This window comes from Elephas maximus, chromosome 4, assembly GCF_024166365.1.
Source record: "Elephas maximus indicus isolate mEleMax1 chromosome 4, mEleMax1 primary haplotype, whole genome shotgun sequence".
In the NCBI taxonomy this organism is placed as follows: Eukaryota; Metazoa; Chordata; class Mammalia; order Proboscidea; family Elephantidae; genus Elephas; species Elephas maximus.
The window spans coordinates 74955411-74980383 of record NC_064822.1 but is presented as its reverse complement, the minus strand read 5'-3'; the positions used below and the strand labels follow the sequence as shown (position 1 = coordinate 74980383).

The window sequence follows — 24973 nt, the reverse complement described above, 5'->3', positions numbered from 1 at the left end:
TTTCTTCTTTTCTTTTCTTAATTTCTTCTCTCTCTCTACCTTCCTCCTTAACCCTTCTCCTGAACACCTGTCACCATGTGCCATCTCTGCTCCTTCTTGATGGGCTGTGCAGAGCTGTTCGGCTAGGGACCCAGTTCTGGTGGGCTCCCTCGGGGCATTTTTTTTCTTCTATTTTTTCTCAGTTTCTTGTGTCTCTCTGTCTTCCTTCCTTCCTTCTCTCCCAATCACCAAACATCTTTTTTATTTTTTTCTTCTCGGTTTCTTGTCTCTCCCTACATTCCTTCCATTCCTTCCTCCTCACCACCTGGCTGTGTGTTCTTTTCTCTCTCTCTCTTTATTTAATCTAGTTTCATCTCTCTCTCTTCCCTTTCCTTTCTCCGGCACATCAAGCTATGTATGCAATATCCATCCCTTCTTGAAAGGCTGTGCTTCACCATCCAGTTAGAATCCACCACCACCACATGGCTTCCTTGGGTCTGTGCCACTCCAACAGCAGACTCTCTCAGCACTTTTTTTGGCACCTGTTTCTCTCTCCTCTTTCTCTTCTTTCCCACACCAACTTAGCTCCACACATCACAAACTTCCCCCTCCCACCCCACTTATCTGCACTGTGAGCTGAGCATGGCACCCCTTAGCAGCATAAGCACAGTTTTACTGGAACTTGCCCTGCACTGACCCCTGATCCTGCCCAGTACGTGCCAAAAATGACCTATCCCAGCAACTTCCCCTCCACCGGACCTGCCCTGCTGCACCATAGCTGAGTGACTGGCCATTGCCATTGGACAAGGTAGTGAGAAGTGTCATGCCCACAGATGAGCAAACAAAAAGATCGCCCAGCCTGCCTGCTCAGACATAACAAAATAAAACAAAAAAGGAGAACAAGACAAACAAATCTACAATCAATAAACAAAGAGAATAATTACTGAATGTACCACAGAAAGCACACAGTATCAAAACTTATGAAAAAAAAAAGGACGGGATAATTCCAGTACACGTCCAAAATAAAGCACCAGATGACCTTCCAATAGAAGAAAATGCACTGGAATTACCTGATAGGGAATTCAAATTTCTAATATATAGGGCTATCCAAGAGTTGAAGGAAAAGGCAGACAAAAATGATGAAAAAACAGACAAAGTCATGGAAAACACAGACAAAAAATAGAAGAATTCAAGAAACTAATACAGGAATAAAATGTTGAAATAAATTAACAACTTGAAATCATACAAAAACAACAATTAGAAATCCAAAACCTAAACAACAAGATTTCAGAAATGGACAGTGTCATAGAAGGTTTGAGGAGCTGGTTTGTAACAATGAAAGATAGGATCAGTGAAACTGATGACAAATACTTGGATACCTCTTTGAGGAAAAATCAGAGAAAAGAATGAAGAAAAATGAACAAACCCTGAGAACAATGCGGGATACAATCAAAATAAAAAATGTGATGAGTAATCAGAGTTCCAGAACAGGGGGAGAAAATGGAAAACACAGAGAAGATCATTGAAGAATTGCTGACAGAAAACTTCCCTAATATCATGAAAGATGAAAAGCTGACTATCCAAGAAGCTCAACAAGCACCATATAGGCTAGACCCCAAAAGAAAATCACCAAGGCATATCATAATCATACTCCCTAAAGCCAAAGACAAAGAAAGAATCCTGAGACCAGCTCAAAAAAAACAAAGTCACATACAGAGGGGAAACAATAAGACTAAGCACTAATTACTTGGCAGAAACCATGCAGGCAAGGGGGCAATGGGATGACATATATAAAACCTTGAAAGAAAAAAATTGCCAGCCAGGAATAATATATCCTGCAAAACTTTTGCTCAAATATGATGGTGAAATTAAAACATTTCAGGATAAACAGAAATTAAGGGAATATGTAAAAACCAAACTTAGAAGAATAATTAAAGGGAGTCCTTCAGTTAGAGAGCCAATAACTTCATATGACAGCCTGAATCTAGGACACAAGACTGCATCAGCTAGATACCAACCTAGGTAATGAAATCTCAAGGATAAATCAAAACTAAAAGGCTTACAACAGGGAGACAAAGAAGTTAATCTATAAATGACAACAATGTCAGAACAATAAAAGAAGGAATAGACAGTGTAGGTGTAGAACTTTCAAATGGAGAGGAAGGCAAGGCAATACCAAGTAATAAAAGACTGGTTCAATATTAAGAGGATAAGGGTAAATTTCTAAGGTAACCACAAAGAAAGTTAACAAACTACTCATCAAAATAAAGAAGAAAAACATAAAGTCTCAGTAAACACAAAATACACAAAAACAAATGTAATGAAAAAAAATCCACAAACAAAAGGATTTTAGCACAGGAGAGTAAGAGGAAAAAAGAAAATGTCAGCACCACAAAAAAAAAAAAAAAAAAAAAAAGCACCACACAATGACAGGAATAAACTAACACCTGTCAATAATTATATTGAACGTAAATGGCTTAAATGCACCCATAAAGAGACACAGAGTGACAGAATAGATTTTTAAAAAAGCAGGATTCATCAATCTGCTGTCTACAAGAGACACACCTTAGAAACAAAGACTTAAATATATAACAAACTGTAACAGCACTGAAAAGAGAAATTGACAGTTCCACAATAACAGTAGGAGATTTCAAAACACCACTCTTGGTAAAGGACAGAACATCTAGAAAGAAGCTCAACAAAGATACAGAAGAGCTGAGCAGCCAACTTGACCTCATGGACATGTATACAACACTCCACCCAACAGCTGCAAAGTACACATTCTTTTCCAATGGTCATGAAACATTCTCCAGAATAGACCACATCCTAGGCCACAAAGGAACCCTCAACAAAATCCAAAACACCGAGGTAATACAAAGCATCTTCTCTGATTGCAACGCCATCAGTGTAGAAATTAACAAGAGCAAGAGCAAGGAAAAAAAAGAATCAGTTACATGCAAACTGCTTAAAAACAACTGGGTATAGAAGAAATCAGAGATGGAATAAAAAAAATTCCTAGAATCAAGCAAGATTGAAAACACATCATACCAAAACCTTTGGGACACAGCAAAAGCAGTGTTCAAAGATCAATTTATAGCAATAGAGGCACACATCAAAAAAAAAAAAAAAAAAAGAAAGAAAGGGGCAAAATCAAAACATTAGCTACACAACTCAAACAAATAGAAAGAAAACAGCAAAAAAAGCCCACAGCCACCAGAAGAAAGGCGATAGTAAAGATCAGGGCAGAAATAAATGAAATAGAGAATGGAAAGAATCAGCAAAACCAAAAGTTGGTTCTTTGAAAGGATCAACAAAATTGACAAACCATTGGCCAAATTGACAAACAAAAAACAGGAGAGGATGCAAATAAGAAATGAAATGGGGGACATTACAACAGGCCCAACTGAAATAAAAAGGATCATAACAGAGTTTTATGAAAAACTTCACTCCAACAAATTTGAAAACCTAGAGGAAATGGACAAATTTCCAGAAACACACTACATAACCCAAACTAATACAAACTAAACTTGAAAACCTAAACAGACCCATAAAAAGAGAAGAGATTGAAAAGGTAATTTAAAAAGACTCCCAACAAAAAAAAAGCCCTGGCCCAGATGGCTTCACTGGAGAATTCTACCAAACATTCCGAGAAAAGCTTACACCAGTACTACTCAAACTATTTCAGAACACAGAAAAGGAAGGGATACTTCTGAATTCATTCTATGAAGCCAGCATACCAAAACCAGGGAAAGACACCACAAAAAAAAAGAAAATTACAGACCAATATCTCTCATGAATATAGATGCAAAAATTCTCAACAAAATTGTAGCCAATAGAATTCAGCATCATACCAAAAAGAATAATACACTACCACCAAGTGGGATTCATACCACATATGCAAGGATGGTTCAACATTAGAAAATCAATCAACGTAATCCACCACATAAATAAAAGAATCACATGTTCATGTCAATCGATGCAGAAAAGCCAGTCAACAAAGTTCAACACCCATTCCTGATAAAAACTCTCAATAAAATAGGTATAGAAGGGAAATTCCTCAACATAATAAAGGGCTTCTATACAAAATCAACAGCCAGCATCTTTCTTAATGGAGAGAGGCTGAAAACAAAATCCCTTGAGAACAGGAACAAGACAAGATTCAGCAAGTTGCAAGCTACAAGATAAAAAAAAACATACAAAAATCAGTTAGATTCCTGTACACCAATAAAGAGACGTACGAAAAGGAAATCAGGAAAACAATACCATTTATAATAAAAATATATATATATATATTTTTATTATTTATAATAGTCCCTAAAAAAATAAAATACTTAGGAATAATCTGACCAGGGATGTAAAAGACTCATACAAAGGAAACTACAAAACACTACTGCAAGGAACCAAAAGAGATCTACGTAAATGGAAAAACATTCCGTGCTCATGGAAGGTAGACTCAACATTGTGAAAATATCAGTTCTACCCAAAGCAATTTACAAATACAATGCAATCTCGATCCAAATACCAACATTCTTTAAAGAGATGGAAAAACTAATCATTAACTTTACGTGGAAAGGGAAGAGGCTCCTGGTAAGTAAAGCCCTAATAAAAAAGAAGAATGAAGTAGGAGGACTCGCACTACCTGACCTCAGAACCTACTGTACAGGTATGGTAGTCAGAACAGCCTGGTACTGGCACAATGATAGATAACATTGACCGATGGAACAGAATTGAAAACCCAGGTGTAAATCCATCCACCTACGGTCACCTGATCTTCAACAAGCTCCCAAAGTCCATCAAATGGGAAAAGACAGTCTTTTTAACAAATGGTGCTGGCAAAACTGGATGTCCATCTGCAAAAAAATGAAACAGGAGCCATATCTCACACCATACACAAAACTAATTTAAAATAGATCAAAGACCTAAATATAAAACCAAAAACTATGAAGATCATAGAAGAAAAAATAGGATCAATGCTAGAGGCCCTAAAACACAGAATTAACAGGATACAAACCATAACTAACAACACAAAAACTCCAGAAGATAAGTTAGATAACTGGGTCTTCTAAAAATTAAATGCTTATGTTCATCATAAGACTTCACCAAGAGTTATAAATAGAACCTACAGACTCGGAAAAACTTGGGGTTATTACAAATCCAACAAAGTTCTAATCTCTAAAATCTACAGGAAAATCTAACGCCTATACAACAAAAAGACAAAATAATCCAATTAAAAAATGGGCAAAGGAAAAGAACAGACATTTCACCAATGAAGACGTTCAAGCAGCTAACATGAGGAAATGTCCACAATCACTAGCCTGTACAGAAACACAAATCAAAACCACAATGAGGTACTATTTCACCCCAGCATTATTTACATGAATCAAAAAAAAACAGAAAATAACAAATGTTGGAGAAGCTGTGGGGAGACTGGACTTCTTATACACTGCTGGTGGGAATGCAAAAAGGTAACAACCATTTTGGAAAACAATATGGCATTTCCTTAGGAAGCTAGAAATAGAAATACCATATGATCCAGCAATCCCACTCCTAGCAATGTATTCTAGAGAAATAAGAGCCATCACAGGAATAGACGTATGCATACCCATGTTCACTGCAGCATTGTTCACAATAGCAAAAAGATGGAAACAATCTATATAACCATCAACAGATGAATGGATAAACGAACTATGGTACATACACATAATGGAGTACTACACAACGATAAAGAACAAAGATGAATCTGCAAAGCATCTCATAACATGGATGAACCTGGAGGGCATTATGCTAAGTGAAATAAGTCAATCACAAAGGACAAATATTGTATAAGACCACTACTATAAAAACTCAATGAAAGGTTTACACACAAAAAGAAGCAATCTTTGGTGGTTATGATGGAGGGGAATGATGGGGATGGAAAAATACTAAATAGATAATAGATAAGTGGTAACTGTGGTGAAAGGTAAGACAGTACTCAATACTGGGGAAACCAGCACAACTTGTACAAGACAAGGTCATGGAAGCTCCATAAACACATCCAAACTCCCTGAGGGACTGAATTACTGTGGGGACCATGGTCTTGGGGAACATCTAGCTCAATTGGCATAACATAGTTTATAAAGAAAATGTTCTGCATTCTACTTCGGTGAGTAGCATCTGCGGTCTTAAAAGCCTGTGAGCAGCCATCTAAGATACTCCACTGGTCTCACCCCATCGGGAGCACAGGAGCAAGAAAACTAAAGACACAAGGGAAAAATTAGTCCAAAGGACTAATGGACCACAACTACCAAGGCCTCCACCACAGTGAATTCAATACAACTAGATGGTGCCCAGCTACCACCACGGACTGCTCTGACAGGGATCACAATAGAAGCTCCCGGGCAGAGCTAAAGAAAAATGTGGAAGAAAATTCTAAATCACAAAGAAGACCAGATTTACTGGCCTGACAGAAACTGGAGAAACCCTGAGAATATGGCCTCTGGGCACCTTTTTAGCTCAGTAATGAAGTCACTCCTGAGATTCACCCTTTAGCCAAAGAGTAGACAGGCCCATAAAACAAAACAAGACTAAACGGGCACTCCAGCCCGGGGGCAAGGACTAGAAGGCAGGAGGGGACAGAAAAGCTGGTAATAGGGAGCCCAAGTTTGAGAAGGGAGAGTGGTGATGTGTCATGGGGTTGTTAACCAATGTCATAAAACAATGTGTACTAACTGTGAAACAAGTAGCTAGTTTGTTCTGTAAACCTTCATCTAAATTACACTAAAAAAATTGATTTACAAAAAAAAAAGAATATAGGAGCATTATCAGGAGTTCGAATAGGTGATATGGCAGTATTTCATTTTATTTTTTAAATAATCCACTCACAAAATGTTTCGTGTGTAACTATAAATTGCCACTACTTTAACCATTCTAATATGACATCCTCCTGTCACCCTACATCCCCATCCACCCAAGTCACAGTGCTTTTCCTTTTTGCTTGCCACAGTGTCCCCAACGACAGATTCAAGTACACCAGCAAGCCCACGGGAATTTGGTGCTGTCTCCTGAAAGGCTTGTTTTTGCTGTAATTGCAGAACTTCTTAGAAATATTATGCTTTACCTTAAAGATCTTACAAAATTTATGTTCTTCTCCCTCATCTGACTTTGTTATAATATAGTCTTTTCAATTACTTATTATGGACCAAAATTCATGCTTCTAGAACGACGGCATTGGGTAGAAGAATTAATGTCATGTTAATTCTGAGGCTTCACATAGTCTGTGCAAACTCCTCTTACTCCAACTAGAGAAACAGTGATAAAGTGGTCTAATCATATGACACGCAAAGTACTAATGTGAAATGAAAAGGATAGAAATACAGGTGGGATGTTAATTCAAGAGAAAGAAGAAAATAGGACTCTTTGAATAGGTTTAACTGGATAGTTTAGTCCTTCCTAAAAATAATTGAGATGTTATCTCACCATATCTTGACCTCCGCCCCAACTCCCCCCACTCAAGTACAATCAAATGGTTAGTTCCTATAGACACATACACACACACACACACTAAAAATTCTACATAGCACTCAATATACAGATAATAGGGAAACATTCAGTGAGACCTGTAACTTATCCAAATATCAGAGAAAGGCCTCATGTCAACATGGTAATAAACCATAAATTTTCTTTGTAATAGAACACAAATTAATAAAATCGGAAAGTGGAGCTACAAAATAGCTTTAAAATAAGTACCAGCTTTCATTTATGGGTCCAAAACTATAAAGGACACAGCTAATTTTCATGGCTGGTCCATAATAATGGCCATTGGGAAGTTAGATGACAGAAGAGAAACAGCTTTAAATGGGAAGTGGCACAACTAATCACAGCTGTCATACTTATGCACTTTCTGACTATCAACCTTGAACAGAGCATTTAATTCAAATCCCATTTAAAAGTACCCACAGCCAAAGAAGAGGCCAAGAGCCATTTTCTAGTTCAGGAAGCAGCCCACAACCCATGTGCCAAAGATGGCACTGAAGATCAAGTCTGCTAGCACATAGGCTGATTGCTCTGGCCCTACACCTCTCTTCCCCACTCATTGTACAAACTGCTCTTACAAAAACGCAAGCAATTAAAGCCTAAGCATTTGGCTGTTCCAGGATGATCAATTCCTGTCCCTATAATACATAGCGTTTTTTGGAAATATTCTACCCATTCAGAACTGGCATTGAATTGTACTTTCCTCTGTAAAGATAGACTTTTAAGCAATCTTTTAAATATGCCATAATATGTAATACTATGTCTATAATATATTTGGTAATACTAGATCACCTTGTTGTTTTAAAAATATTACACGAAAATAAATGTTACATATGCAATATAAGGAGCCCTGGTGACACAATAGTTAAGCACTCAGCTCCTAACCAAAAAGTCGGTGGTTCAAATCCACCAGCTGCTCTGCAGGACAAAGATGTGACAGTCTGCTTCTGTTAAGATTTACAGCCTTTGAAACACTATGGTAACTTTCCTATAGGGTACCTATGAGTTGGAATCAACTCAATGGCCATGCATATGGTATATACAATATCTATAAAATATTATATTTTATATAATATATTCAATAATATCCTGAATCCAATGAGGAAAAAATGCATATGCACACACATACACACATGTGTGTGTGTATATATATATATGTTCTAATACACACACATATATAGTTATAGCAAAGATCCAAAGCAAAAATCAAACTTAGGAGCAAAGTAAAGGTAATTACCTTGAATCCTGGATAGTTTCATATATACGCAGTTTGACATTCTGAGGAAGTGGGGATCCCTTGTGCTGGGGTACTATATTACTTACCAGGTCCAAAGAAAATCTGCATGTAACTTGGAGATTGCAAATAATTTGACCAATAGGGTCTTTGATACTATAATAAAGTAACACTGGATTTATCTTAGTTATCAAAGCACTACTACATCTTTCAATCACATATGTTATCACACTAACCTTAAAATGAGCGTATGAGGAAGACTATCTGGTCATAGCAAACATTATTGCATTCATCCAGTACATACTTACTGAGCAATCCCTATATGCCAGGCATTGTTCTAGATACTAGAAGTATAAGGGTGAATGAGACAAACATGGTTCCTGCAAATTAATAGCATAATCAGCATTACCTTTAGAACCCAGTTCCTGTGACACCTAAATCATGTTATGCAAATTTAATTTTTTTGACCTTCAAAATATTTATATTTGGGTGCTTTGCTTATCATTTCACTGCTAATTACAGGATTAAATGAATTTTGACAATGAAGTTTCAGATGAGCTTTGTTGCTTTGTAGATACTATTGAAGCGAATAAAGCTCTATGAATTGTGCGATAATAAAATATTCACAGAAATTTACATCTTTGCAGTTGAATAACAATTACATTTGTTACAAACAGGCGATTGGTTTCCAAACACATTAAACAAAGGCAATTTAGAAAGCTTCTTCTTCTTCCTGGCATCATTAACATTGTTGAACGTCCTGGGATTCTGGAGTGTTTCACAAAGGTAAGTAAGTATGTGGTAAGATGAACAATTTCTGAGTCCATGAAATACTGGTCTGGGAACCATCACCAAGCCAATGGGAACCCTGTACGCCATGGATGGACAAATTAGCATATTATAAAAATTTAACAGATTATTCAGAGCAAGAAATTGCAATTTAGATTTTATTTTTTCCGTCGATCCTCATAATAAAATAGTGCTTTACTCAAATGTAGAACATTTTAAAACAAGACTTTTTTCTCCACTGAATTATTGCCACTTTAGAATTAGAAATAACCACATTGATAATAAGAATGAGTCATTATCATTAAAAGAAAATATCATTAAACAAATAGGTAGGAATTTAATGACATTTAAAATTTGGATCCCATTCAGGCCCTTAAGTAGACAGTGACCATTTCAAGGTCAATAACAAACTGTGCAAAATCCCTTAGCCAGTCACCTGAGACCATTCAGTGGCTTAATCAATCCACCATCAGCTCATCTCTCTTAGTGACATATTTTTGGATGGCTGTGTTCCCTTGAGCAAATTGCCTAAACTCTCTGAGCCTCTATTTCCAAACATGTAAAATAAAGACAATAATACCACCCTCTTGTAGATTTTAGTGAGATGAATTTTAATTAAAGACCAAGCACAGTGTCCACCACATAGTAGTAGAATTAAACAGATTTTTTTTTCTACTTCTCTGTATTTATTTATCTATTTAGTCATATGTTACTCAATACATTGTCACTTCTCCCTTGCCTGAATCATTCTTGTATTCCTCTAACAAATCTCATCTGGAGCATCAACCATGTGATAGGTACTGCAGTGGACTGGAAAGATACAAAGTCAGAAAATCAATAAATGTTTACTGTCTCCTATGCCCCTACTCTGGTAGAGCTTATGGTCCTGTATAAGAAAGAAGAAAAAAAAAAAACCAAACCCATTGCCATCGAGTCAATTCCGACTCATCGCAACCATATTTGACAGAGTAGAACTGCCCCCATAGAGTTTCCAAGGAGCACTTGGTGTATTCGAACTGCCAACCTTTTGGTTAGCAGCCATAGCACTTAACCACTACGCCACCAGGGCTTCCTGTGTAAGAGTAAAAAAGGAACCTAAATAAATCCCCTTCGAGGCAAAATATTAACAACAAAATCAGTCTTTATAATTCCCTGAATTTTTTAATTTCCTGTCTTTTGAAGTGGATAAGAAACCAAATTCATCCTCCACAATGTATAACTTCCCTAAAATGCCAGTCTCATTCTTAGGTTGAAAACCAAATTTGAGAAGCAGAGAGTCTTAAAGAAGGATCCAAAGGAACTTCCTCCAGAGTGGACAATCAAAACTAAACTGAAAAGAGGGCTTCTTTCCCCTCTGTCTATTACCTCCAAACAAATAAGTGGTGCCTACCTTCCAACTGTCATAAATCTCTATTGTCTCTCAATTTTTACTTTTACTCCCACGGTAAGATTTGATCCTTGTTTTTCATAAAGTGGTTTAAAATGTGACCTTCAGCTCCACAGCTTATCAGCTATACAAAGTCGAGCAAACTGTTTAACCTCATTAAGCCTCAGTTTCTTCATTTGTAAAATGGAAACAAAAATAATAGTAACTGCTTCATAAAGTTGTTGTGAGAAGGAGTAAATGCTCACAAATGTATTAGCAATAACAATTCCCTTATACTTTGCCCAAGGAACTCTGGTAATGCAAAAGTTAAGCACTTGGCTGCTAATGGGAAGGTTGGCAGTAGGAACCTACCCAGAAGCTCCACAGAAAGAAGACCTGGAGATCTCCTCCCATAAAGATTATAGCCTAGAAAAACTTACTGGGTGGTTCTACTGTCACATGGGGTCCTTGACTTGACAGCACCTAACAATAACAAGAACAACTTTGCCTTAATGCTCTCTTTTTCCTTCTTTTTACACTTCTGCTAGACTCATGCTGGAGGCATGGCCAAGATAGTCATGATTATGGGTTGAGTTCAGGTAGAACTAGCATTGGAATCAGAATCTATTAGCTCATGGATGTCCTCATTCATTCGTTCAACAAACATGCTAAGCATTGTTCAGGCACTATAGAAGGGGACTTGAGCAAAGCAAAGTTCATGTCTACACAGGGGCCTAGCTACAGAAAATAGCGCCTATGGCAATTAGTTTTAAATTGGTGAATGATCTCTCACAGCTGGTGATGGAAACTGATGGCCAACAGAAACTGCTTGTTAGCGCCCCTCCTTAAGTGGAGCCCCGGGCACAGGCCCTACCTGTGATATCTTAGTTACACCTCTGTGTCTGCATGAACCTAACATCTACTGTTCAAGTTAAAATCGTGTGATTCTGTCTCTGTGATTGTCAAGCAAGTGAGTTATTACAAATATATGAGGAATGGTGAAGTGGGATGCAGACAAGGAGTAAGAATAAAAATATACAAAGCATTAGATATTAGAGGAACCAAAGATGAGAAGAGACTAAGTGATGATGATGTAGGGTTTATTCAGAAATAAATCAGATTCCTACCAAACCTTCCCCATTTCCTGTCTACTTTCTTTTCTCCTGAATGCTTTTAAAGCAAGGAAAAAAGATACAGGATGAAACAAAGCAGGAAGGGAAGAAATTAATCTACCATGTGTTCAGCACCCCTGTATCTCAGACAGCATGCTAGATGCACACAAATAGCCTCATTCAATCCCTATCACCCTCTGTTACATAGATCTTATCACTCTGCTTTATAAATGAGAACATTAAAGTGCAAAGCTAGTTAAATAAATTGACCAACCTCACACAACCAGGATTCAAACCCAAGTTTGTTTGTTTCCTTTACCATGCTTTTTCTAAGTTCCATAGTGGAGTCCTCTACCTGCTCTCCAATAATCCCTTAACTCTGGTGGGTTGGAGGAAACCCACTTCAGTTTAAGTAACTATGAGTACTCACTACCACCTGTTGTTCAGCCACCCCACAGGAAAAGAATAAGTGTCACATATCACAAGAAAGAAGAATCTAGAAAATTTGCCTTCAGAAATGAAGTAAAGATAGAACCAATTGCATTCGTGCAAAGGCATAGGTTGCCTTGGGTACCTATTGGTCATTGGGATTGGATGGGTCAAACCACCACTGTTAGGCTGGAAACACTACAGAACCTAAATCAGTAAGCTCTGTATCTACAATGAGGAGTACATAGTTATGATTTATATATGTACTGATTGTTATTGTCAAACACTAATGAGTAAGTATGCAAAGTAACAGGAGAAACCACAGTGTCCCAGGGACAGTATTATTGAAACCTATTATTTATGAGTCAGATGGTATTTGATCTCAATATACATCAAATTGCAATCCAATTTTCACCAAACTCAAAAGTTTGCCTGCTTATAGCCAAATAACGATGATATATCTATCAAGAACAGGAGAATCCCAGGTTATTCTTATCCCCAAGATCTTGATTAATTATGAAACAGCATTGTCACCAATATACAGCTAGTATTAGGTCTTTGATAGCACCAGAGGGGCACTCCCATTCCCAAGCCTATATCAGTGTGATGCAATCCTAGCATAAGTCCTAGACTGAAACTAATCTTGTCAAGGTCAAAGCCTTGGCTAAGAACAGTTAGGATCTGTCTGTAGATGTCAGGCCAGACTTATGCCTTACTCATAGCCAAGCCAACAGCCTCCTGCCCTTGTCTGTATTAGAGTCCTCCTCAATCTGATCTAAAGTACTGTAATGGTGGCATGTCAAACCCAAGGCTCTCCAGTTTGGGGTGGGAGGAGAAGGGTGGAAGGAAGGAGGCTGATGAAATACCTTTTCCTTGCTGAAAATTATTAAGAAACTATGCCTGCAGTACTTAATATAATGAATGTATCCCAAGTTAGATGCTAAAATAAAAAGAAATTACAAGGTGTTTCTTGTGGAGGGACAGAAAGTGGGAAGGTGTTTGCTTTCATAACTTAACACCACTGTCCCTCCAGTGTTATACAAAACATTTTATAAAGTTGATATGATTGCACTCATTTTGTCAAAGACCCCTGTAATCTTTTGTGCATAACCTGGAACAATTATTGAACAGGACACAAATCAGAGACAAATCACCAAAGTTATTTAGGCTGTATTCATTCTGTCTTACAGCTATTTTTAGCAATATATTGAGAAGAAAAAGTAAAATTAGCTTTTGAAACATTCACAAAATCAGAACTAGATATCTGACCCCAGAGACTTATGCATATCTGATAAAATTGAACTTATAGCCCATGTTTTTCTTCATTCTACCAGTATTTATTGAATATTCACGTGTGTCAGGCACTGGTCTAAGCACTAGGATTACAGCAGTGAATAAAGCAGTCAGAAATTCCTATCCTCCTGGGGATTATCCAAAAGTGATTAAGAAAATAATGTGTCTCTAGAGGCAACATGCCATAGAGGAAAAAGTCTAGGATTCAAAATGAGCATCCTGGTTCCAAACCCAGGTTCTGCCAATGACTCTTAATATGAACCCTAAACACATTATTTAATCTCTTGAACATCAGTTTCCCAATCTGTAAAATGGGGATGACTGCATCCTTCTGGGGTTGTAGTGAGAATTAAATAAGTTAGGGTGAGTATAGTGCCCTAGTATGGCGCCTGGTACTTAGAGTACACGTGGGAAAGCCATTTCTGAGGTAAACATTTTTAAGTCTGGGCCACATTCTAGAAATATATTCATGGATTCCTTCTTCAACGGTGGTGCTTTCCACATAGTCTCAGCACAAAATTTCCAAATTCTTAGTGTGGTATGATGAACTTTTAATGAGTCCCGGCCCCTCACCAAATCTGTAAAATTGATAGGGTTTCAGTCTCCTTGTCAGCATTGAAAACAGACTCACTGAAGGTTACAAAAAAGCACCATCTAAAGGTTCGTATGAGGCACCCTAATTTACACTAAAATGCCTTTTGTCCTTTTATAAAGACTGTTCCAGTGAGCAGGGCTCTTAAATAATTATCACTGTTGTGCCAGTATCTATAGGTCCATCATAAAATGTAGACAAGCACAAGAGGAAAGCAAATGATTTATCAAGTCATCTACATCTGGTCCTACAAAAAGCTTTTTCTTTTCTTAGATATTGTAATCTAAATCATTTTAATGCCCAGAACATCAGTGGAAGTAATCTTGAAGAAACACTTCTCCAAGAAAAGTCTCTGAAATTTTATGGCAGCATACAGGAATTCTCTTCAAGTATTGATCCTTGGGAGACAGCCCTATGAAACTGTGTCTGCCTTTACCTGTCTTACGAGCACAGTATTCATTGTTGTTTTCAGTCAAATGCTTTATGCATTTTAGTGTAAGAGCCAACCTGTATGGGAGAGGCTTTATGGCCAGTGTTTCTACTTCATTTACTAAGACCAATCATGTAAACTACAGTATTGTGCTTTTGCATCCATATGTTATGCCTTAGAATTTATAAAGGAATTTTAAAGTCTAAGTGAATACTTTATGACAGAAAATGATAATTTCCTATATACTATAATTTTTTACAACTTTTTCCAATGATATACCATAATATTTTACAACATCTTACAATGGTTTGGCCATGAAAAGCAATACATGTGATACTTTTTAGAGTTTTTAATAAGAGTCATTGGAAGCAAAATCACAGAATGTTAATATTCTTATCTCAATAAATTTATTGAGCACTTGCTACATGCCAGACATTGTGTCCATAGATTGTCTATAAATAATAAATCCATATATGATTTTACTATATTTTGATCTTGACATTCACTACCAGAATATGATTTAAGGAAATTTTTTTCTTTGAATTCAAAAGCAACTTTACTAAAGCCAAGGTCCTTAACAAAGAGAATATCAACATATGAAAGAAACTGTAAAATAATTTAAATGATGGCCTTATTGAGATTAAAGGCAAGAAGATATCTAAGGAGGTTAAAAGCCTGCTGAAAAGGAGGCTAAATGACCAAACCAAATAAAATATATATATATATATATATATATATACTTTTTGAGATGCTTAACATGATGCCCTAATCCAAATGACATCTTTTTAGTCTTTACTTTTACCAATTGAAATACATGCAGAGCGTCAGTGTCCAAAAGCGATTCTTCCTTTACAAGCAAAGAAATGTGGAAATGCATTAAAAAAAAAAAAGTCAAAACTAATGTCCTGTAACTTCATAGCAGAGTTTGGTTTGATTGACCTGCTTCAGGTCAATCTTTCTGGCCCCTATCATAAAAAAAAAAAAAATTTTTTTTTTTTTTTTATAGACCACCCTAATTCAAATCTTTTTTCTGGTGTGGGGTCCAGGTATTGGTGGTCTTAACAAGCACACTGAAATCATTCTCATGCTCCCAAAAGTTTTAAAACCACTGCTTTCCAGGACAATTAATTGCTGGATAGGATAGGTGGGTATGTCAGCTGATTGCAACTGATTTGCAGTTAAGCTCCCCTTGTGTATACATAAAATATTTTTGATCTGTAGAATAAAAGATTTATTCAACTTGATTAGGTATGATACGCTTTTTTAAATTGCCAAAGAGCAGCTGTAAAGTGCCAGGTGTTTCCCTTACTCAAACTATTATTTATTTGCTTGTTTGGAGGACAAGTGGAAAGACTGTCTTTTCTAAGCATAAATTTCTTTTCCCTTGCAGCTTTTTCTAATTCTTCTTTGTTGAGCAATCATACTGTGGCAGAGCAGTGAGGCAGACTCCTGGTATGCCTTAAAAGCTTTCCTTGCTGCAAGAGGTTAACTGCCAAGCTTGCAATTTGGGTTTAATGAACACCCAAAAGATCAAGAAATCTTTAAACACCTCACCTCAGCACAAGTGAGAAGCTCTCACAATCTCTCTGTTTAGAAAAAGGGTCTGCCTTGTTTTGTAGTTTTTTTTCTTCTTCTCAAAAATTGCCTTCATCTCTTTAATTTCTACATCGTAATAGAGAAGGGTACTCATTATGTGTTCACTCATCCTTAGAGACGAAAGGAGATCTACAGAATTATAAAGCTGACCCAAAGCAAACACCAAAAGAGCTTAGAATTCTCACATTGGGGTTGACTCTCGTGATTAGCTAAATTGCAGTAACTACACACGCTTCCATTTGGAACAAGCTGCATTCACACAGCAGTTTCTTCTCTAGTGCCTAGCAACATTATCACTGAGCACCTGGAATAGTTTAGGCATTAAGTGTAATTGGTTTTGCTTTACATAAATCTGTAGCTTTGTAAATAAGCAGAGCATTTCAGCTTCTATATAACACCAATTAACTTAAAGGGATGCGTTGTTTGCAGAAGCCTGCTGGGTTCCGTACTGTATTTCTCCAGTAATATGCTCCGTGGCGGGCAAAGTTCTATGTCCCTGCAGTGTTCCATTTACTCCCAGCCACTTGGTGCCAAGGGTCTATACCCAGCCACTCATTTGCTCCGTTTTTCAAGTAGTGAAAGATTAGAAAAATGAAGTCTTCCCTCAGAAGCACCTGCCCAAGCTCGAATTCTGTCTATGATGGAAACCTAAAAGGAAAGGTATTTGAAAATGTTTCCTGTGACCCCCAAAGCACAGGCCTGACCCCATCAGAGTCTGTCCACACTTAACGAATACCTCTCTTTCCTCTTAGTTGTTTTTCTTGTAACACTTCAAGCCAATGCAGCGAAAAGTCAGGCTCCCTTGTCTTACGAGCTTTAGCCCTGGTACCCTGGAATGGTCCGGCAATGGGCATACACCATCTCCACTGCCAGAGAAGACAGCATACAATTGCTGATTATAGGCTTTTGAGTAAAGCCCTCAAATAAAATCATCAACTAAGTGATGACAGCACACAGGTGCTGCTAAAATTCAGGTCTGCTCATAGAGAGCAAGGAAACTAACGGAACCACTAATAATAGCAACTCCTGCCTATGTCACCGTTTACAGTTTACAAGACGCTGTCATACAAATCATGCTGGGAAGTAGGCATATTTTAGTATGCCCGTTTTGTAAATGAGAAAATGTAGCTCTGAGACATTAAGTGATTTAACAGGAGTCACAGAGGTAGTAGTTGGCACAGGCAGGACTTGAACCCTGATCTGTCTGTCTCTAAAGTGCCAGTTCCCTGTGCAAGCAATACTCATAATGTCACCAACACTGGGTCATTCCCAACCACCTAGGCAAAACATGTTTTACACCATCCAAAAGGGAACATGAATGAGAGGAAAGATTTTGGCTACACATCTTGGCAAAATGGTTAACAAAAACCAAGAATTTTCTCCCATGTCTCTTCCCCTCACGCAGCTCTCCCTTATGGAGCCATGCACTGTCCTCATGAGACCGTTGGCTACTCCTTAAACACAAAGGAATAGCTCCAAGGGCAGAATTCCATGCTCTGTGGCAGTCATGTCACATCTATTTAGGAATTACATGGGTACTTTTCCACTGTTCCTCAAATCACAACGTGAACTATCTATTCATCATATGGAACAGTTCTGGTTAGATCAAGATGGACCTGAAGTGAACCGGGAGCCCTGCTTTCTTAGCATCTACACAGAAATTCCCTGGGATTTCTTCAGCCCTATTCTTCGATGGATGTAAATTTATCAAGGCTAATAAAGAAGACATGACCCAGTCTGTCTGTCTGCTGCCTGTCCATCTCTCTCTCTCTGTCTCACTGCTTATATGTCCAACTAATGTTGTCTACAGTAGAATGGATTCTATTTGATAGCAAGGATCATTTCCCCAGGTGATGCAGAGGTAACAGTCCACTCAGAGGCTTTACTATTAAGTAATAATAGGATCAACATCATCTGTCATCCATCATGGACAGGTTTGCACCCATCAGGTTGTCTCTTAAGCCAGCTAAACCACAAGTGACTAGGTTTCATATAAATACAGTAATGCATCAATAGCCTAGGACAAGTGTCTATTACCATGGTAGCAAGCAAGTCAGGAGCACACTTGATGACATTTTATGCAAAGAGTAAGCCAACATAACAAAACGAGACTAAAGGGGCACACCAGCCCAGGGGCAAGGACTAGAAGGCAGGAGGGGACAGGAAAGCTGGTGATTTGGGAACCCGAGGTTGAGAAGGGAGAGTGTTGACATGTCGTGGGGTTGGTAACCAATGTCACAGAACAATGTGTGCACGAATTGTTTAATAAGAAGCTAGTTTGTCCTGTAAACCTTCATCTAAAAAAAAAAAAATTAAATGGTTAAAGTATGTTAAAAAAAAGAGTAAGCCAACCAAGGATCAAAGATGGAATAAATGGAAGGCAGACATATGGCAAAAATCAGGGGGAAGTAACCATTGCACCAAAGATATTGCCAAGAAAATATGCATGTCATCTTCATGGACAGGTTTCATTTCCCCATAGCAATCTAGTGAAGCAAAAGGAGAAAGACAGTGGAGAGGACATGCTGAGTTTTAAAATAACAGAATGAGCTCTCTATTATAAATGCTAGAGAGGAAGTGTGAGCTTCAAAAGCAAGAGCAGTGAGAGGCCATCTGGAAACATTGATTCCCCATTTTGGCATCATGCCTTGCACCTAGTAGGTGCCTTGGTTCATATGAATTTATTATGACCCCTTGAGCATGCAGACTGCTTTTTACCATTTTCTCAAGGCTCTCTTACAGGAGTTAAACCTTTCTGACCAGTTTCCTCAGTGTCTCCAGAAACGCAGACTTTTGTTTCTCATGCAGCTTGTGCAGTTCTGCTTTATTTCACTGCAGCCAACCGTGCCCGGAAGACAGGAACAAACAAGATGGACAAGTGTGGCAGTGAATGAACCGTTTTACTGCAATTAGAAGTTCACGGAGAATAAATTATCCTCTGGTTCAAGCTGTCCAGCAGTAATTCTCATTAATAATAACACTTCAACAACAGTCGGCTTCCCACAATGACAGCGAGTGCTAGAAACTTAATCATTACTCTTGAAGCAGAAGTAGCATCCCAGACGGTTAGCCCAGATCGCCATATGCAGCACACGAGAGAGGGCTTAAATTACACGGAAGCTTGCTTGTATAACTGTCCATGAAGTTGACCGATTAGATGAGCGGGTGAATGAACTCAAAAAAGTAGTTCTCAATCCTTCCAGCTTGCTCTTCTAATTCATGCTAAATAATAAATGATCTTGCATATTAGCAACTCTAACTGGATACTTTCCTGAAGTCTCTCTTCTTGCTGCACCAGTGATGTTTTTCTTGCTACAGTATCCCCATTTCCTCTTCTTGGCCACAGGGTCATAGGGCATGTGTAGTCCATGAAGGCAAGGATTTTTGAGGCTTGTTCACTTCTCAACCCATTAAACAGTGCTTGGCATACAGTTGCATATATATGTGTGTGTATATATATCTATATACACATATAATATATGTGTGTGTATATATATAAATCCATTCATATATATGAGTTTATTCATATATATAAATGCATTCATATGTATATATAAATCCATTCATATATGTACATATGTATATAAATTCATTCCTATATATGAGTCCCATGTATATGGCTGAAGTCACAGTCAGTGGTGGTTGATGTTGGCTATTAGCTGGTAGTCTCAGTTCCTCTCCATGAGGGCCTCTCCATGTTGTCTCTCCTCATGAGCTACTTCGGAGTCCTTTAGAGTTTGGTGGCTGGTATCCAAGGACTCATCATAAACCCATGTGTGCAAAGTAGAGCTTCACAACTCCATCTCTTCATGAGAAGGAACAAGATTCTGGAAAAGCATGTGGGACCAGAAATGCTGCTGTGGACATTTTAAGTTTAAAGATGAATAAGTATCTGTTAGGTAAGCATTCTGTGGTAGAAGCATTCCAGGTAACTTCAGGAAGTGCCTAAGCAAAATACCAATGCTGAATCAGCACAGCTTATTCTGGGAATTGCAAATCAATTGGAGGTCAAAGCTCAAGGGCAGAGTAATATGACATTTGTGTTTCAAAAAATCACCTGGTCAAAAATGTAGTGAATAAATGACAGGAACTAGACAAGAGTTAGAAAGCCTAGTTAGATGACTCTCACTATGTTAAGGGTAAGAGATAATGAGGTCTAGAGTTATTAGGGTGGTAGAACTAGGGATGGAGAAGCGGGGGCAAATATAAGAGATCCAAAGATAGAATAATAGAACGGGACCATTTATTGAATTTCCAGTGTGCATTTAATTATCTCATGTACTTTTCACAATAACTGTATGATCTTGGAATTATTATTATGCCATTTTACAGATTAAGAAGCTGAGATAGAGAAGTCAAGCTACTTGCCCATTCTCCCACAACTAGAGGCAAGATTCAAAGGTGTCATACAGTCTGACACTGGAGCCCGTATATTTAATTACTATGGTGGTGCAGTGGTTAGGAGCTTGGCTGCTAACCGTAAAGTTCAGCAGTTCAAATCCACCAGCCCCTCCTTGGAAACCCTATGGGGCAGTTCTACTCTCTCCTATAGGGTCGCTATGAGTCCGAATCAACTCGACAACAATGAGTTTCTTGGTTATGATGATTAGATATGGTGGTGATAGAGGAGTTTCATTACCAGTTTTCTGATTTAGGCAGCTAAGTTAATGCCATTTAACTAAAAAAAAAAAAAAAAATGCCATTTAACTAGATAAAGAAATACAAGAATGGAGGGGATGGGGAGTTGGATAATGGAAAAGATAAAAACATTTTTATACATTCTGACATATCTGTGGGAAATGTAGTCTGAGGAAAATCCAGTGGAGGTTTCTCATACTCTGTTGGTGATCTATACAAGACATGCTGGATTCTGTTCATATGGAAATGAATCAGAGTCACCAAGCCTTTGTAGTTAAAGGGACCTTAGAGAACATCTCACCAGAATTTTATTTTGTAAATGAGGGACTCTAGAAAGGTTTACCCAGGCATAAACACCTAGTTAGCTAGTGAAGCATCCAGGACTTCTGACTCTCAGTCTAGCTCAGTAGAGTGTGGACTGCCCAGAGTTATTAGGGAAGAAGAACAGTGTCCATAGTTGAATGCTAGCTTTAACAAACTTAATTTGGTTTCCACAGGACTTCTCAGAAGCTTTATGCGTTGAGAATCACTAAGAAAGGGGTTTAGTATTCAGCTTTTTCTAAACTCATATGGCCATAATAATCCTTTACTCAGAGAACACTTCTCAGCACTGGACTTCTTCACTACGCACTTTGGAAATGCTGGTAGGTTGGAAGGTTCATAGGCTTTGGAATCGATAGGACTGGATTTGAACTGTGTCTCCCCGAGTAGCGGCTGGGCAGCCTTGAACACGTTATTACCAGTTTCTACATGTGCAAAATAGAGATAAGAACATACTCCTCACAGTACTTCTTACATCAACATATCTAAAGCATATGGCATAGACTCTCAGACATGGTAGACAGTCAATATAAACTAGTCACCTACTCATTTTTCCTCTTCCCAATCAGCACATATTTACTGGGTACTTCGATACACCCAAAATCATTCAGGAATATATACCTAACAACAACAATATTACACTGTCCCAAAAAACTATTCAGTCTTTCTCAATTATTTAACTCCAAACCAAATATTTATCCATTAGAAAAAAAAAAAAAAAATTTTTTTTTTTATCAATCGCCTTTGATACTAGACTCTAAATGCACTGAATAAATTCTTGGGTAAGAAGAGATGGAGATGCAGAAAGCTCATATATCAAAACAAAAAGTCCCTGTCAAGTCTTCACTCCATGGAATTTGGTGGAAATTTCTCCAGATATGCAACTCACAGGTCTCCTCTTTCATGGTAATACTATCTGAATTACAAATGGAGTTAGAGCTTTACAGATAATCACAAACAAAATTCAAAGAAATAAATAAGGTCTTGACTGCACATTAACATTTGCGTAAACATTGTTCTTTAAAAGAATGCAAGCCTTGTTAAAGTTAACTTGTTTTCCTCTTTAATAAACAGCAGTTGTTGAATTCACTTGCCCTCTTCCTAAGCCTCTTATTAAGAAGTGTGATAAGGTCTGCTTATTTGCCATGTTTGCCAACGGTTATGCCCTACATTCTTGTCTGGAAGACGGGGGGCAATTCAACAAATGGCATAGTCCCACCTGCTGAGAGTCCAGCTTTGGGAAAAGCACTACACAGATATATAAGAAGCCAATCTCACCCTAAAGGCACTTAAAATCTCTTTTGGCAGATACTAATAAAATTAATGAAAAACGAGATGTACAATCAAGTCTTAAAATGTATGCTATACAAAAAGAAAGAAAATTAGATATTAGATGCTACCTAATAGAGGCACACACCACCACCTAGGAAGTAAATTAAGCCTCCCCATCTAGCTATCAATTTATGGAAAATACAGGAGACAGAAGAACATGTTAAATGATACACAATCAGCAAAGTCAAGATTGAGGGAGACTCAGAACAAACAACTTAATTTCTGTAACAAATATGTTTAAAAAAAAAAAAAAAAGATCCAGAGAGACCATATTTAGATTAAAAGAAAGTTTTTAAAAAATTAATCAATTCCAATGTATGATCTTAGATTCTGATTAAAAAAAAATAGGAGAAACATGAACATTGACAGTATTTAATGAATATTTTATTGTATTAAGGAATCATTAATTTTTGGGTACAATAATGGCATGGTGGGTTTTTTTTTTTTTTTTTTTTAGGGAATCATTATCTTTTGGACATTAGAAAACTCCAATTTATGATGTCTAGGATTTGCTCCAAAGTAACTTAGGGAAAGAGGAAATGTGTGAGGGTTTAATTAAATCAAAATTGGCTATGAGTTTATAAATGTCGAAGTTGGGATTTGGGTGCATACCCATTGCTATCGAGTCAATTCTGACTCACAGTGACCCTATAGGACAGAGTAGAACTGCCTCATAGAGTTTAGTTCATTATACCATTCTCACTACTTTTGTATGTGTTTGAAATATTCCATTAAAAAAAATTTTGTTCAAAAAATTGTGTATTATAAATGCTATCAGCATATCAGTGACATATGCAATTAGTTACAAAACAGATGCTTCTTGATTATCCAATTTTCCCCTCTAATGAAGATCCACTGTCAAAACTAGATGGACAGAAATAAAAAACTAAAAACTATATTGAATGTATATGTTTGCCTCAGTGAAAGATACTCCAGATTTCAAAGCCATAGTTACATAATATGCCCCAGATTTAAGAAAAAGGACCAATATTTTCTAACTCTCATTTTTCCCATTGACTGTCCTGCCCATATGTGATGAACCCAATTCAATAAAGATAAAATATCCCACTTGATAATTTTTGTCATGATTCTGAGGACATATAATAACTCTCTTTCTTTGGAACCTAATGAAAGGAAAGCATATGTCCAGAAGAAAATCCAGACTATTGGTATTCTCTTCAGATTTTATTTTTCTTCCCTAAAAAATTTAGCTCCTACAGACAGCCATATTGAAGATGGATAAGGTTTAAGTGACTAGAAATAAGCACTCCTCTTCCCCCACATGTGTCAATCATAAGTAGAATTACTTCTGTTCCAATCTAGTTTACTAGGGTAGAGACATGGTGGCTAGAAATGTAATAGGGGGGGGAAAAAAAAAAAGAAAGGGAAGGAAGGAAAGAAGAGAAAAGTTGACCCTTCTCAGCAGAATACAGAACATTTCAATTTAGTAAGTTTGGTGCAGCTGTTCTCATAAAACCATGAAGAATGGAGCCAAATATTCATTAAAGATTTACCAGCCTTTCCTAATCTTCACTGTGCAAAGTGTCCATTGGGAGATTTACCTCCACCAGTTGGTGAGGAGCACTCTTTCTTTCCAAATTATTTATGGTCACTGAGGAATAAGAATTGTAAGATACAGATTTTTGATTATGTAACAGGCAACTTATATATGATTACTGTCTTTGTCAGACCTCAAGTTGTCCTTAAACACTGTAATTGAACCTTGCATGTGTACACATTTTTTTCATGATGAATCATCCCTTTAATCATTATATGGTGTCCTTCTTTGTCTTTTATGGCGGATTTTGTTTAAAAATCTATTTTATCTGAAATTACTATTGCTACTCCTGCTCTTTTTTGGTACTTATTTGCTTGATATACTTTTTTCATCTTTTGATTTTTAATAAATTTACTTCTTTGTTTCTAAGATGTGTCTCTTGTAGACAGCATATTAATGGATCCTGTTTTTTTAATCCATTATGTCACTCTCTGTCTCTTTATGGGTACATTTAGGCCATTTACATTCATTGTAATTATTGATAGGTGTGAGCTTATTGCTGTCATTTTGTAGTGCTTTTTTTAGTGATGATGACATCTTCTTTGTTCCTCTTACTCTGCTATGCTGAATTCCTTTTGTTTGTGGATTTCTTTTGCTTTGTAGATTTTGTTTTTATTGAGACTTTAAGTTTTTCTTTTTTATTTTGATGAGTAGGTTTGTTAACTTTCTTTGTGGTTACTTTGAAATTTACCCTTATCTTCCTAGGTTTGAACCAGTCTATAATTATCGCCTTGCCTTCCCCTCCATTAGAAATGTCTGTGCCTACACCATTTATTCCCTCTTTTATTGTTA

The 24973-nt window shown here is 37.3% G+C and overlaps 1 protein-coding gene across 1 annotated transcript in view; it reads left to right on the top strand.

Moving 5' to 3' along the window:
* Positions 1–14724, top strand: part of SLC15A5 (solute carrier family 15 member 5) — a 108871-nt gene extending 94147 nt beyond the window's left edge. The window contains 2 exon segments of the mRNA XM_049884841.1: positions 9403–9511; positions 14580–14724. Of these exon segments, the coding sequence (XP_049740798.1) occupies positions 9403–9511; positions 14580–14724 (254 nt within the window).
* Positions 14725–24973: the final 10249 nt, after the last annotated feature.